This window comes from Lissotriton vulgaris, chromosome 5, assembly GCF_964263255.1.
Source record: "Lissotriton vulgaris chromosome 5, aLisVul1.2, whole genome shotgun sequence".
Classification (NCBI taxonomy): Eukaryota; Metazoa; Chordata; class Amphibia; order Caudata; family Salamandridae; genus Lissotriton; species Lissotriton vulgaris.
The window spans coordinates 1464911569-1464924312 of record NC_141693.1 but is presented as its reverse complement, the minus strand read 5'-3'; the positions used below and the strand labels follow the sequence as shown (position 1 = coordinate 1464924312).

At 45.3% G+C, this 12744-nt stretch overlaps 1 protein-coding gene across 2 annotated transcripts in view; it reads left to right on the top strand.

The window, feature by feature from the left end:
- The window catches only part of SRGAP2 (SLIT-ROBO Rho GTPase activating protein 2), a 539260-nt gene that overhangs the window by 494732 nt on the left and 31784 nt on the right, over positions 1 to 12744 (top strand). For both annotated transcript variants that reach the window (XM_086923416.1, XM_086923417.1), the window contains one exon: positions 9348 to 9569. In XM_086923416.1, the coding sequence (XP_086779542.1) occupies positions 9348 to 9569 (222 nt within the window). The remainder of the gene's footprint in view (positions 1 to 9347; positions 9570 to 12744) is intronic.

Sequence of the window (12744 nt, the reverse complement as noted above, 5' to 3'; positions counted from 1 at the left end):
GTTTGAAAGCTTATTTAGTAAACATTGTTTCAGTACATTGCTTCAGTAATGTTCACAAAAAATATGTTCACAAAAAATAACATAGGTTCAAATGTCCATAAAGTAATCAAATTATTATCCACAAAAAATACAGTAAGCAATGTACTGAAACAATGTTTACTAAATAAGCTTTCAAACTTTGAAAAAACATGTTGAATGAGTTATTGAATAACAACTGATTTGAACATCACTAACAGAATTTACATACTCTGAAACCTTAGGGACACGAAGCGAGTGTCTTAAGCACACCCATCCATGGTAATTCTTAACATCATTATTGGAGCTGCCGTAGCATCATGGCGCGTAAATGTGTGTGTGCGATGACACATGTTTGCATACATCATTGTGCTTTTATTTTATTTTTGCCCATGCAGAACAGCATCAGCAAAAAGTAAAGGCAAAGCCCAAAGCTCTGGAAACATCATTGAATGGTGAGACCGGTTAGCTGTGATAACACTTTTTTTTTCTTATTCCGCATGTAAAAAATCTGCAAACCGAGTTCTGGGCCACTGCTGGGAAAGTATCTGCTAACTATGGTATGAACGGAGCCCTTTCCAGGTCGCGACTACCAGACAGCACAGCTCTCTGGTTGCGAAAGACACATTGTGGACTTGTCAAGAACACAGAGGGCTTGGAATTCATCCATTGCTTATCATTGGTATACTTTTCTGTCAGCCTCATTTGTCTGCTTCTTATTCGTGTCCCAACTTGTCAGTCTTCTGTTTGCCCTTCCCATGGAGAGAAGCCTCTTTACCATCTCTTTTGTTTATCTGGCTTCTATTCTTTTACTGCTTGATTTTCAAGAACAACTTTTTTTCCACCAGAGTGCATGTGTTTTCCAGCTTTTTCCCTCGTGTACTTTTCTCCCTCTGTAGTCGGTGTCACTCTGTCACCTTTTTGCTTTGTCTTCACTTTCTCCATGTTGCTCCTACCGGTTATTTCTCCGCCTCACTTCTGCTATAATTTTACTTCTGTCCTTGTGTCGCACCCGCGTCGTTCTTCTTCGTCGCCTTTTGTTTCTTTCCCCACTCGCATCTTCACTCATGCTTTCTTTTCCCCATTTTTAGGTCTCGACCTAAGGCATTGCTTCAGCAATCCTTGTTTGTCGCGATTTCTAGTAAGCGGTCTGAAAAGTCTGCCAAAACGGCGGATTAGCCACAGTTCATGTGATGTATGCGCGTGCACAAATTAGCCCCGTCACAGACCACCATTTGTCTGAGCCTCGCATCAGACTTCAAAGGCTGCCGCTCCTCCATCAGACTTCAAAGGAATGCGCTTCCGACCCGCCCCCGCCACAGCAATGCCAGAGGCTTGTTTTTTGATCCTCCTTGTGATAAGACCAGCCGCTGCCGCTCCCCGGGAACGTTTGCTCGAGCTGTCTCCTTCGCTAATCCCCTCCTCTCGGTCTCGTCTGTCTCACCTACCTCCAGCGAACTGTTTCCTTCACTAATCCCCACCTCTCGGTCTTGTCTCTCACCTACCTCCAGCAAGCTGTTTCCTTCACTAATCCCCACCTCTTGGTCTTGTCTATCTCACCTACCACCAGCGAGCTGTCTCCTTCAATAATCAATTACGGTTTCAAATGCCTATATTTTTTTAACTTGTACTTTCAGTTTCATGGCGAGCGCAGCTTTATTTATGTGCGGCTCTCCGTATTTACCTTAAAGTATTGTTTTATAAAGCTCTCCATGCCGCGCTTTCACTTAAATATGCTTCCCCCGTTCCCCTGCTGCATGTAAGCCTCACGTTCAAGAAATCTGCAGGCGCCCTTGTTCCCCCTCCCACCTCCATCCTTCCTCTAACAATGCCTTTCGTGTCCCTTGTTTTTTTCCTCACTGGACGCAGTGTCAGCTTTATAGTGTTTGCGTTTTTTTGGGGGTCTTTTTCAATAATTGGGCAGCCCTCACAACCTCTGCCTCAGCAGGCTGCAGCACACAAAGTCACTACCTCAACTCCGGTTGCACACAGTGCTCCTGCCCAACACCCGCCTTCGTCACTTTGAGGCCCGCAGCTTGGCGAAGAACGAGGGGGAGGAGCAAAAGTAAGGATCTGTGAACTTCCCCAAGACGCGGGTAAGGTATGCAGCGCCCAATATAAAAACTCTACATGAGGGGGAAAACTTATTTCTTTCTTTAAATAGCGCTTCAGTTTTCAGCTGATCCTCGTTAATTGCTTGCCAACTAAATAGGATCAGCTAAAAACACAAGCACTTGTTTTTTTTAAGCAGCGCAGCACGCATCACTTCATCTTCATCTTCAACAATGGTGTCCGCGCCTTTCTTTTCTTCTGCCAGCGTGCCACGTTGCTTAAAAAAAAACATATAATATTGAAAAAACTCAGTTGGCCAAGTCACGCAGAAGAAAAGAAAGGCGTGCGGCTCGCCGAACTACCTTTTCTCGCTCTGAGCAGCAAGGATTAAAGTGTACTCTTGCAGCTGTTGGCAGACACGGTCTTTCACGATCCAACCCGTCTCTTCCTTGGCGTAGTTCAGTTCTGTCCAACAGCTCCACCAGGCCCCTAACTAGCTGTCTGCCTTCCTCCTTTTCATGTCTTCGTTCCCCCCATGCCCAAATCCTTAAAGCCCCAACTAATTCACACTTTCAAATCCAATGTGTCTTATTTGCCGTGTTGTAGACGCTTTGTTTGCAGCACTTTTCCTCCCTAGAGGCTGGAAAGCTACCAGGCTGCCCGGACGTATTAGGTTATTTTCAGAGGTCGTAATACTTGGGCATGCAGCAACTGTTTGCATTCAAGACATATCAGAACAGCGGAGATTATGCATCCTGAGTTTTAATTCCATAACCCCCTTTTATAAATCAGCCCCCTTTAAAAGATGTCACTTGTTTTTTTGCTGCTTAAAAGATACAGAAAGCCTTCGACCCTCATTCATTTATTAAGTATGAAAGCAACCTTTTCCACCACCACATCACTCGGGGGACACCACCACATCACTCGGGGGACACCACCACATCACTCGGGGGACACCACCACATCACTCGGGCACACCACCACATCACTCGGGCACACCACCACATCACTCGGGGACACCACCACATCACTCGGGGACACCACCGCATCACTCGGGGACACCACCGCATCACTCGGGGACACCACCGCATCACTCTGGGACACCACCGCATCACTCGGGGGCACCACCGCATCACTCGGGGGCACCACCGCATCACTCGGGGGCACCACCGCATCACTCGGGGGCACCACCGCATCACTCGGGGGCACCACCGCATCACTCGGGGGCACCACCGCATCACTCGGGGGCACCACCGCATCACTCGGGGGCACCACCGCATCACTCGGGGGCACCACCGCATCACTCGGGGGCACCACCGCATCACTCGGGGGCACCACCGCATCACTCGGGGGGCACCACCGCATCACTCGGGGGGCACCACCGCATCACTCGGGGGGCACCACCGCATCACTCGGGGGGCACCACCGCATCACTCGGGGGGCACCACCGCATCACTCGGGGGGCACCACCGCATCACTCGGGGGGGCACCACCGCATCACTCGGGGGGCACCACCGCATCACTCGGGGGGCACCACCGCATCACTCTGGGGGCACCACCGCATCACTCGGGGGCACCACCGCATCACTCGGGGGCACCACCGCATCACTCGGGGGCACCACCGCATCACTCGGGGGCACCACCGCATCACTCTGGAGACACCACCGCATCACTCTGGAGACACCACCGTATCACTCTGGAGACACCACCGCATCACTCTGGAGACACCACCGCATCACTCTGGAGACACCACCGCATCACTCTGGAGACACCACCGCATCACTCTGGAGACACCACCACATCACTCTGGAGACACCACCACATCACTCTGGAGACACCACCACATCACTCTGGAGACACCACCACATCACTCTGGAGACACCACCACATCACTCTGGAGACACCACCACATCACTCTAATACACCACCACATCACTCAGCCCAACCACATCATCACTCAGCACAGCACTGTCCTTGCTTGCCATCAACAAACATTGCCATAGCCAATAGGACTCGCATTAGGAAAGTGTAAGCTATTGGCTTTTTGAATAATAATGCTATTCATTTATATATTTTCAAAGCCAACACATATTTAAAAAAAAGTGTCATTTACAATACCAATAGCTCTCACTTTCCTAATGCGAGACCTATTGCATTGCAAATGCTTGTTTCTTTTTTTGCCTATCGAACTCAGATTGGTAAAAAAAAAAGTAAAGTAAGCGGCTGGGTCATTTTGTAGGCGCACATACGTGGCGTACACACCTTCAAAATGACACACCTGGCCGCGTCATAGCCTTTTTATTTTCTTATTTAACCATTCTCCACATCCTCATGGAGGCTGTACGTCATGGCCAAAAGCCAATGACAAAGCCAGTAGGTCTTAAAGGCAAGACATTTTCTCTTTGCCAGTGCTTGTTTTTTTTCTTCTTTCCTACTTGCAAATTCCTGTTCGTTTCCACCTTAACTGGAAACTGACAAAAAAAAGTGTACGCGTTCACATCTCAGATTGTGGCTCAGCCAACAATCATAACTAAAGAATCTGGAATATCTGCAAAATCCATCTCTGCTCCTGCAAGGCTTGGCGGTTTTTGTGATGTCTCACACCAGGGACCAATGATATGGATTCCAGTGTTGAGACTAAGCACATCAGAAGGACTTATTTAGTTCCTATACGGTTATGACCTGCGGAATGTATTGAACACATAACCGGATGGTGCCATCATTTATACGCTGATTATTCACGTTCACTCTTCCCTCCCTGTGCTGGTGGTGTTGGGCAAATACCTGTTGACTAGTACATAAGGCTTGACCATAGGAAAATTGGGCTCCTATAGGTGCGTGTGTGTGTGTGCGTGCGTGTGTGTGTGCGTGTGTGTGCGTGTGTGTGTGTGTGTCTGTGTGTGTCTGTGTGTGTCTGTGTGTGTCTGTGTGTCTGTCCTTTCCCGAGCCCTTTTCCTTATGGTGTCTGTAAAGAGGGTTAATCTTATCCGAATCTGGAAGATATTAACTGGTTAAGAAAAAAAGCCTGACACATTTGTGACGCCTTTCAGTTTTTTATTTCTGAATGTATAATGTGGTGTTTTTTACTCCGGAAATGGCTGAAGGGCCGGTAGCTGTGGCTGCTTTTTTGGCCAGCCTGGGGCTGTCAGTGCTCTTAGGATGCTGCCAGCGGCCCGTTGGTTGCCTTAGTAGCCTTTCTAGAAGCTGATGGGCGGAGGTATCACTTCTTTCTCTGGCTGGGCCGCCCAATTAATGTATACTGATTGAGCTGGGGCAGAGGGCCTGAGCAGAAGTGAGCTCACTTGCATTCATGAGTGGCTCAGCAGTGCGAACTAATCTGTGTATTTTATTTTTCTAATCTAATTAAAGTTAATAGAACATGCTCCCAACCCCCTTTCTTTTCATAAAACTACGCTGAAGCAGTGTTTTGCGGAAAGGCATTTCACAAATGTGGGCCACTGTTTTTGGTGTGCCCGGGCCGATGATTTTTGATTCCAATCCTGGCCTTGGGCCACGGAATAAACTGAAATTGAAGGAAGTTGCGTCCTGGAAATTGACCAGGGAGCGCAACACCAACACCCCTGAGCGTCATTTGCCTGTCAGCTTCTGGTAGCCTGCAGCTTTCGCAGGCCATTGTCCTACGCCAGGCACGGGCCTGCCACCCACCTGCCACTCCACCAGGGGCCCCGTCATTATTGGGCTGATCTGGTCATTGACTCATACATCGAGATAAAATTGCCCAGATCCACGTCTGCTGCCCAACACGAAAAGAAACGGTAAGGAAATTAGCATCCACGTATCCGGTTCAGAAACCCACCTCCCCTTTGCCCTCCCCCCAGCTTCAATCCACCCTAAAACAGAATTATCAAGATATGTCCCCACACATTCCAAAAACAAGCATTGGCAAAGCCAATAGGTCTCGCCTTAGAGACTTATTGGGTCTACCAATGTCTTTTTGGGTACATCATCAATACAGGCTGCACAGTATGACGGAAAGGAATATAGAAAAAAGCAATAGTGAAATAATAAGCACAATGACGCAACCCAGCGTTGTGCTTTTAAAAATAAAACCAGCGTTAACAGAGCCCGGGTGGGGTGGCGAGCGGCGGCAGCAGCACGTGAATGGTAGAGGGAAACCTAAGGAGAGCTAGGGATAAAGAAGCACGCCTATGAACGTGAGCAACAAGTTGTGGGGGCATTGACCAGAGAGCGAGACATGAGCTCGGTGGGGGCCAGAAGCACACTGGTGATAATACTTTAATTGTAGTTTATTTTGCACACTATTCTGTACGCACCATTAGTTAGCGGAAATGAGTGCCTAAACTGCACTGCAGCAGCAGCGCAATATCACTAATCAGATGTAAGAGGTTCACATTTGTTAAATTGCACTGTGATGTCATATAATCCACTTTAATCTTCTTTCCGTCCTGCAGCATGACTGTGAAAATCGTGAATTCATACGGTTTTCCAAATAACTGACAATCTTTTGCCTTTTTAATACACATCTCAAATGCATAATTCCTGGTGAAAGATTTGTTTCGCGTCCCAGAAAGTAGTGGTACAGCTGACACTAGCCCTCGTGAATGCATCGGTTACCCAAGCCACATTTATTGTTCAATATATTGTGGAACAGGACACATCTGCTTGGAATTAAAGTCAGTGGGACCAATAAAATAAAATTTAGTGAACACAGTGGTTCACTCACTGTGTCTACGCAGCAATCCATTGCCCTGCCACTCAATGATAACAACAAAGTTTAAGGGATGGGTGACCCCCACCCCACCCCGCTGCTTTTAAACCCAGCTTCCTGTTCACTGTCACTGAGAAACATTAATTGTATGCAGTGTATTCTCTTTTCGGTGTCAGACATTTAGCTTCCCATAAAACACCTCCAGCACTTTCTGCATGGAGCAGGATTTTTTTTAAAATATCTAAATAATTCATGCAAGGCTTTTTAAGACGGGCCCTCTCTGAAGTTGTGCTAGGTGAATGCACCTGATCAGACGCTGACAGAGAAATACAAATCATACTTTTTTTTACCAGAAAAAACAGCATGGCTAACCAGAGGTAATGTTTGTATAATTTTATTTAACAACTATATACCATGGAAAGACTGAACACACCAGTATTTGATCAATTGTTACCTAGGTCCTTGGGCAGTTGGTCACCCTGCATGCACTCGCATGAAATGCTTCAATAAAAATTAAATAGATAGCTCACACAGTCAAAGGACACTCCCCAAGGAAGCAGTAACTGGGCCGTGCTCCAGGGGAGGGACAAACATGAAGGGGAAGTTAAGCAGGTACGCAAAGAACAAAGAAAAGCAAGGAAATTAGAGTGAAAAATAAAGCCATCCAGTGGTAAGCAGTGGGTGGTCTCTAAGCCACTGAAAGTAAACATAGGGCCAGATGTACAACCATTTAATTTTGCAAGTCTCTAATTGTGATTTTTTTTTTTGCGACTTGCAATTAGGGACTCGCAAAATTAAATGTACTAATATCTCACACATTTAGCGATTCCCAATGGGGTCGCAATTTGACTTGCCTCATCAATTTTCATGAGGCAGGTCACAATTTGCGACCCATTGGGAATGGCCTGTACTCACAGGGATGGTGGCAGGCTGGGGTCGGCAGACCACGTCTGTGATTGCTTTATAAATAAAGCAATTGTTTTTTGTAGTTGCTTTTTTTCAATGAACCAATTTTCCTTAAAGGAAAACGGGATGTATTTAAAAAAGAAAAAGGAAAAGTTTCCTTTTCATTTTTTAAGAGTAGGCAGGCCGTGGTCCATGGGACCACTGCCTGCTCTTAAAAAAATGTGGTGCCCACATTCACAAATGGGAAGGGGTCCCTTGGGGGCCTGCTCCCATTTGCGAATGGGTTACCACTTCCTTCACAGAGTTGGTAAAATATGAATGTTTTGTGACAGTATTCCAGGTGCAAAACATCCATTATTGCCCCTGCGACTCGCTATCAGGAAGGGACACCATTGGCGTAAACCCTATTTTGCGAATCGGTAATAGCTTACCGATTCGCAAAATAGACTTAGTACATGCTGAAAGCTTTTTAGCGGTCGCAAACAGCCTGCTTTTCCATTTGCGATTGCTAAAAAACAGTTGTATGTCTTGCCTAAAATGTCTTGCAAGTGCTGACGCTACCTTCTAAGGCAATTGAAGATAAAGCACCTGGGCAGGACCAAATACAGGGTTAACCTCCAGAACATATAACATATGAGGCAATGTATCCCACAGAAGTTAATCAGCGTGCGTGGTAAATCAGAATCAGGATAAAGCATAAGGCTCAATCAGATGCAGCAAGGAATCTGACATGCAGTCAGTCTCAAAGCAAAAGCAATCCTAGTCAAAATCAAGAGACTGGCTTATGCCTTTCTTCTTTCAGAATGGGGCACACCAGACTGGCTTACGTCCAAGTGTTTCAGTTTTTGGACAAATTCACAGTAGAAGTCAATAGAAATTGCATAGTCCACATAAGGTGAGCAATGCCGAACAAATCCCATTTCAGAATTTTACACGGTCACCTATTTCAACCGTTCCCATCTCTTCACTTAGACGTGGCCAGATTTCTGGTCTCCAGATAACTGGATTGGGCTTCTCCTGTGCTGGTGCATGTGACCATAAATTAAGTGTCTAAATGAAACCAGAATGTTTTCTTATCACAATAATTCACCTTTACATAGATACCAACAATGATTTAAATGTTCTTTTGAGTACTGATCATTTTTATACTGTTTGTGTTAGAAGGCTAACCATTCACCTGTATGTAGATCAGTGCACACTGGATTATATCTCTGGAGGGCAGCATTGTTGACCGCTTGTTGAGGGTTCACCTATACCAAGACCTACCAACACCACTTATATATAGGCTTTCAGGTAAGTAGTGTTGGTGGGGTTTAGTCCTCTCAATCCCAAGCATTTTCCGTCATAGTAGTTAGATCTCTATTCTATTAGTTATACGTTTGGGGAACCCCTTACTGTGCTTGATAATTGTTCCCTTCAAAAACACCGATAGGACTAAAAGCTAATTTTGTCATGATCTGGTTTCACTGTTCCTATTCCTTCTTGTGCATTGCCTACTTTGTATCTCCAGTGTTCTTATAAATTACTAAAAAGTAGCATAGAGCACTTGAAAAACTATTAAGTAAATGTTACTGTTCTAGTTTAGTTATGTTTTCCGTCCACTCAAACCAAAGTGATGACACAAGTTTGTTAAAGTGATCCATATTGAATTTTTCCTCCCTAATCCTTCTGTTTTCTTCTGCAGTTTATCTCAGTACAGTGAGGAGAACATGATGGACCCCTACAACCTGGCAATCTGCTTCGGGCCTACTCTCATGTCTGTTCCTGAGGAGCAGGACCAAGTTTCCAGCCAGGCCCACGTCAACGAGCTCATCAAGACCATCATAATTCAGCATGAAAACGTCTTTCCAGGAATCAGAGAGCTAGAGGGACCAACCTACACAAGGGGAGTGAGCACAGATGACTGGTATGTGGCCTGGTCTTGGATTCCTAATATGTGTAACCTCCTTCGAAGGGAGTGTGGCAACATGTGCTTTACGAAGGCTGGGATGCTTGGGTGTTAAAAACCTGCTGTTAGCTGGGGATCTGAAGGACTCTGCATACACTAGTATGTAAAGCTAAGAAGATGTGTAAATGACCTAGGCGTATGACTTGTGGGTTAGACGTGTCTCTGAAGAGCTGGATGGCCCAGTCAGTAGTTTATGAGCAAAGAAAATGTACCAGGAGCTCTACTTTGATATGAGGTGCCTACTGTGGCACAAAGGTGTGTGTAATACATGAGGAGACTTTCTAACAGGCACAGCACTTCTACCTCTGCCTCAACAATGAAGTGGCTATATATATATATATATATCCAATCCAACCCACATCAGGAAGTTAAGGATGGTAGCACAAACATTTATTGTACAAACAACGCGTTCCAGCCAAAAGCATTTGGGCCCACTGCATTTTGTACTGCGCTTGGGATACAGTAGCAGCTAGTGCTGTGGAAGAGGGACAGGTGGGGAGGGAACAATATATATTTTTTAAATACTTACCAGCATCCGCCTGCGTCCAGCTCCTCTTCTAAGTTAAGGGCGGTCTATAGCCAAGTGACAAAAATCAAAATGCGTTTATATGGAAATCATGGTTGATATAGCTTACATATGAAATTGAGAATGGAAAGTCCAACTATATATAGATAATCTCAAACAATGAAATATTCTTATTTGATTTTATTGGTATATATTATATATATTTATCAATTCTTTTAAGATTTACTTAGTTAAAACAAATATATTGTGACGGATAAACTAGCACATCCCCTCATAGAACAGGCTATGAGTTTTGCAAATATTTAGAAAAAAGGGGACCCCTATATATTACTATTGCACCTGCTATACATAGGGAACAAACTAAGTTAAGGGCGGTCTATAGCCAAGTGACAAAAATCAAAATGTGTTTATATGGAAATCATGGTTGATATAGCTTACATATGAAATTGAGAATGGAAAGTCCGACTATATCAATGAAATATTCTCATTTGATTTTAATGGTATATATTATATATATTTATCAATTCTTTTAAGATTTACTTAGTTAAAACAAATATATTGTGACGGATAAACTAGCACATCCCCTCATAGAACAGGCTATGAGTTTTGCAAATATTTAGAAAAAAGGAACCCTCTACTGCCACTGCTGGCAGGAAAAAGTTACTGCATGCGTTTAAGCCACAGAGGCATGCTCTCGAACGCTCCGGTCTCACTCTGCCCTCAGCCATTCACACATGCAAAGCCACGAACATTAATTTCTTATGGTGTCAAATTCTCCCTATCCACCGCAACACATAAAGCAGGCTGCCACCCGGATATAGGCTGGCCCGTTTAGTTTCAAAGACTGTCCAACAGGTGCTCAGGTTATTTTTGTTTAAGAGCTATTTTGCTACTACACGGTGTACAGTACTGTCTTGTTTCTGCGCACATGCGTGTGACCAATTAGATTGTCGTAAGGGATTATGGATTTTTTGTTTGTACAAGACTGTGTCGATGCTTATTGTAGTCTGGATAAATTTGTGTGGTTGCCTGGTGTTGTCTGAAGTAGGTGGTTGCTGCAAGTTTTTAGGTCGAGCCTGGGCAGCGCATGCGCTGCTCTGCGGCATGCTGTATGGAACAGAAGCCCCGCCCACACTCCGTCCATATTTGTCATTGTCCTTCTTAAATGCTGGCTTCTGATTCGTTAATAGGCTTTGTAGTCCCTCCTTAGTACCGCCTCTTCTTCATTTGTAACCTCCTGTGAGGACTGGCCCTTTTACTTCGGTTGTTACACAGTATATCTTTCAGCATGCACTCTTAGAAGAGTGAATGCCTCTGCAGTCCCTCTCCTTCAACCCCGCATTACCATGCCATCACTCTTCTTCTCCTCTTTCTTTCTCTGCCATTCTTGTCCCTTATTTTTTTTTGTAACGAGTATTCAACCAGTTTTCAGTAATTGGAAAACATCTCTGTAACGAACATCAAAGCTCTGTTTTTTTGTGAAATAGCCAATTGGATTTCATTTAACTGTCCCTGAAAACAGTAAGGGGGTTGTTGTCGATTGGGCCTGGGTTTATTTCAAAATTAGAATTGGACTTGGTTCTTAGATCACACACAAAAAAAACAAAGCAAACAGAAGAACGCAAACGCCCGCTGTCAGCGTATGAATTTCCTTTGTGAACTAATTCTTGTTGGTTTTGGTATAGATTAAAGATGTGTCCTGTTAATTTAACTGTTACATGTAAATCAAGAACGGCATGCAAAAGACACTTAAACACGCCCTCTCACAGTGCTCCTTTCGACATCCCGGACACAGAACGGGTTACTCTCTCCCTCAGGCGCAGGGCTGCCCACTGCATTTTAGACGCAGAGACAACCCCCTTCTCCGTTCCATCTTAGGCGTACGACATCCCGATGTGCTGCAAAAGAAATTTGCATCCAAGACGGAATCCCAGCTGTGGTGCAAATTGTGCACTAAGGGTTTCTACTTGTTGATTGTAACGAGTATTCAACCAGTTTTCAGTAATTGGAAAACATCTCTGTAGCGAACATCAAAGCTCAGTGTTGTGCTTGTGTATGTGTGTGCATCTGTGTGTGTGTGCATCAGTGTGTGTGTGCATCAGTGTGTGTGTGCGTATCTGTGTGTTTGCCTGTGTATGTGAAAGCATCTGTGTGTGTGTATGTGTGTGTGCTTTTCCTGTGTATGTGAAAGCATCTGTGTCTGGGGATGTGTGCGTCCCTATGTGTGTGTGCCTGTATATGTGTGCGCAACTACCGGTCAATCTAGTGCAGCGGTCTTCAATCTGTGGGGCGCGACCCCCAGGGGGGTCGTGGAGTCCTGGGTAGGGGGTCGCAGATTCTGCAGAGTGCAGTTCCTGGCATTGGGCTGAGGGTGCTCACGGTGGAGGCCTAATTAACACCGAGGTGTGAAAAACATCAACGCCTCATTAACAAGTAAAAGGTCTTTTAAAGACCTGTCAAGTACTTGGGTGTGACTGTGTGTGTGTCCCTGAAGCTGTTACAGCCGGGCTCACATACACGAGCTGGGGGGAGCTGGTGGGGGGGGGGGGGGGGTGACTGTAGTGTAGCCCTGTGAGTTCAATGGATGTTGCACACCCGGAGCTGTGG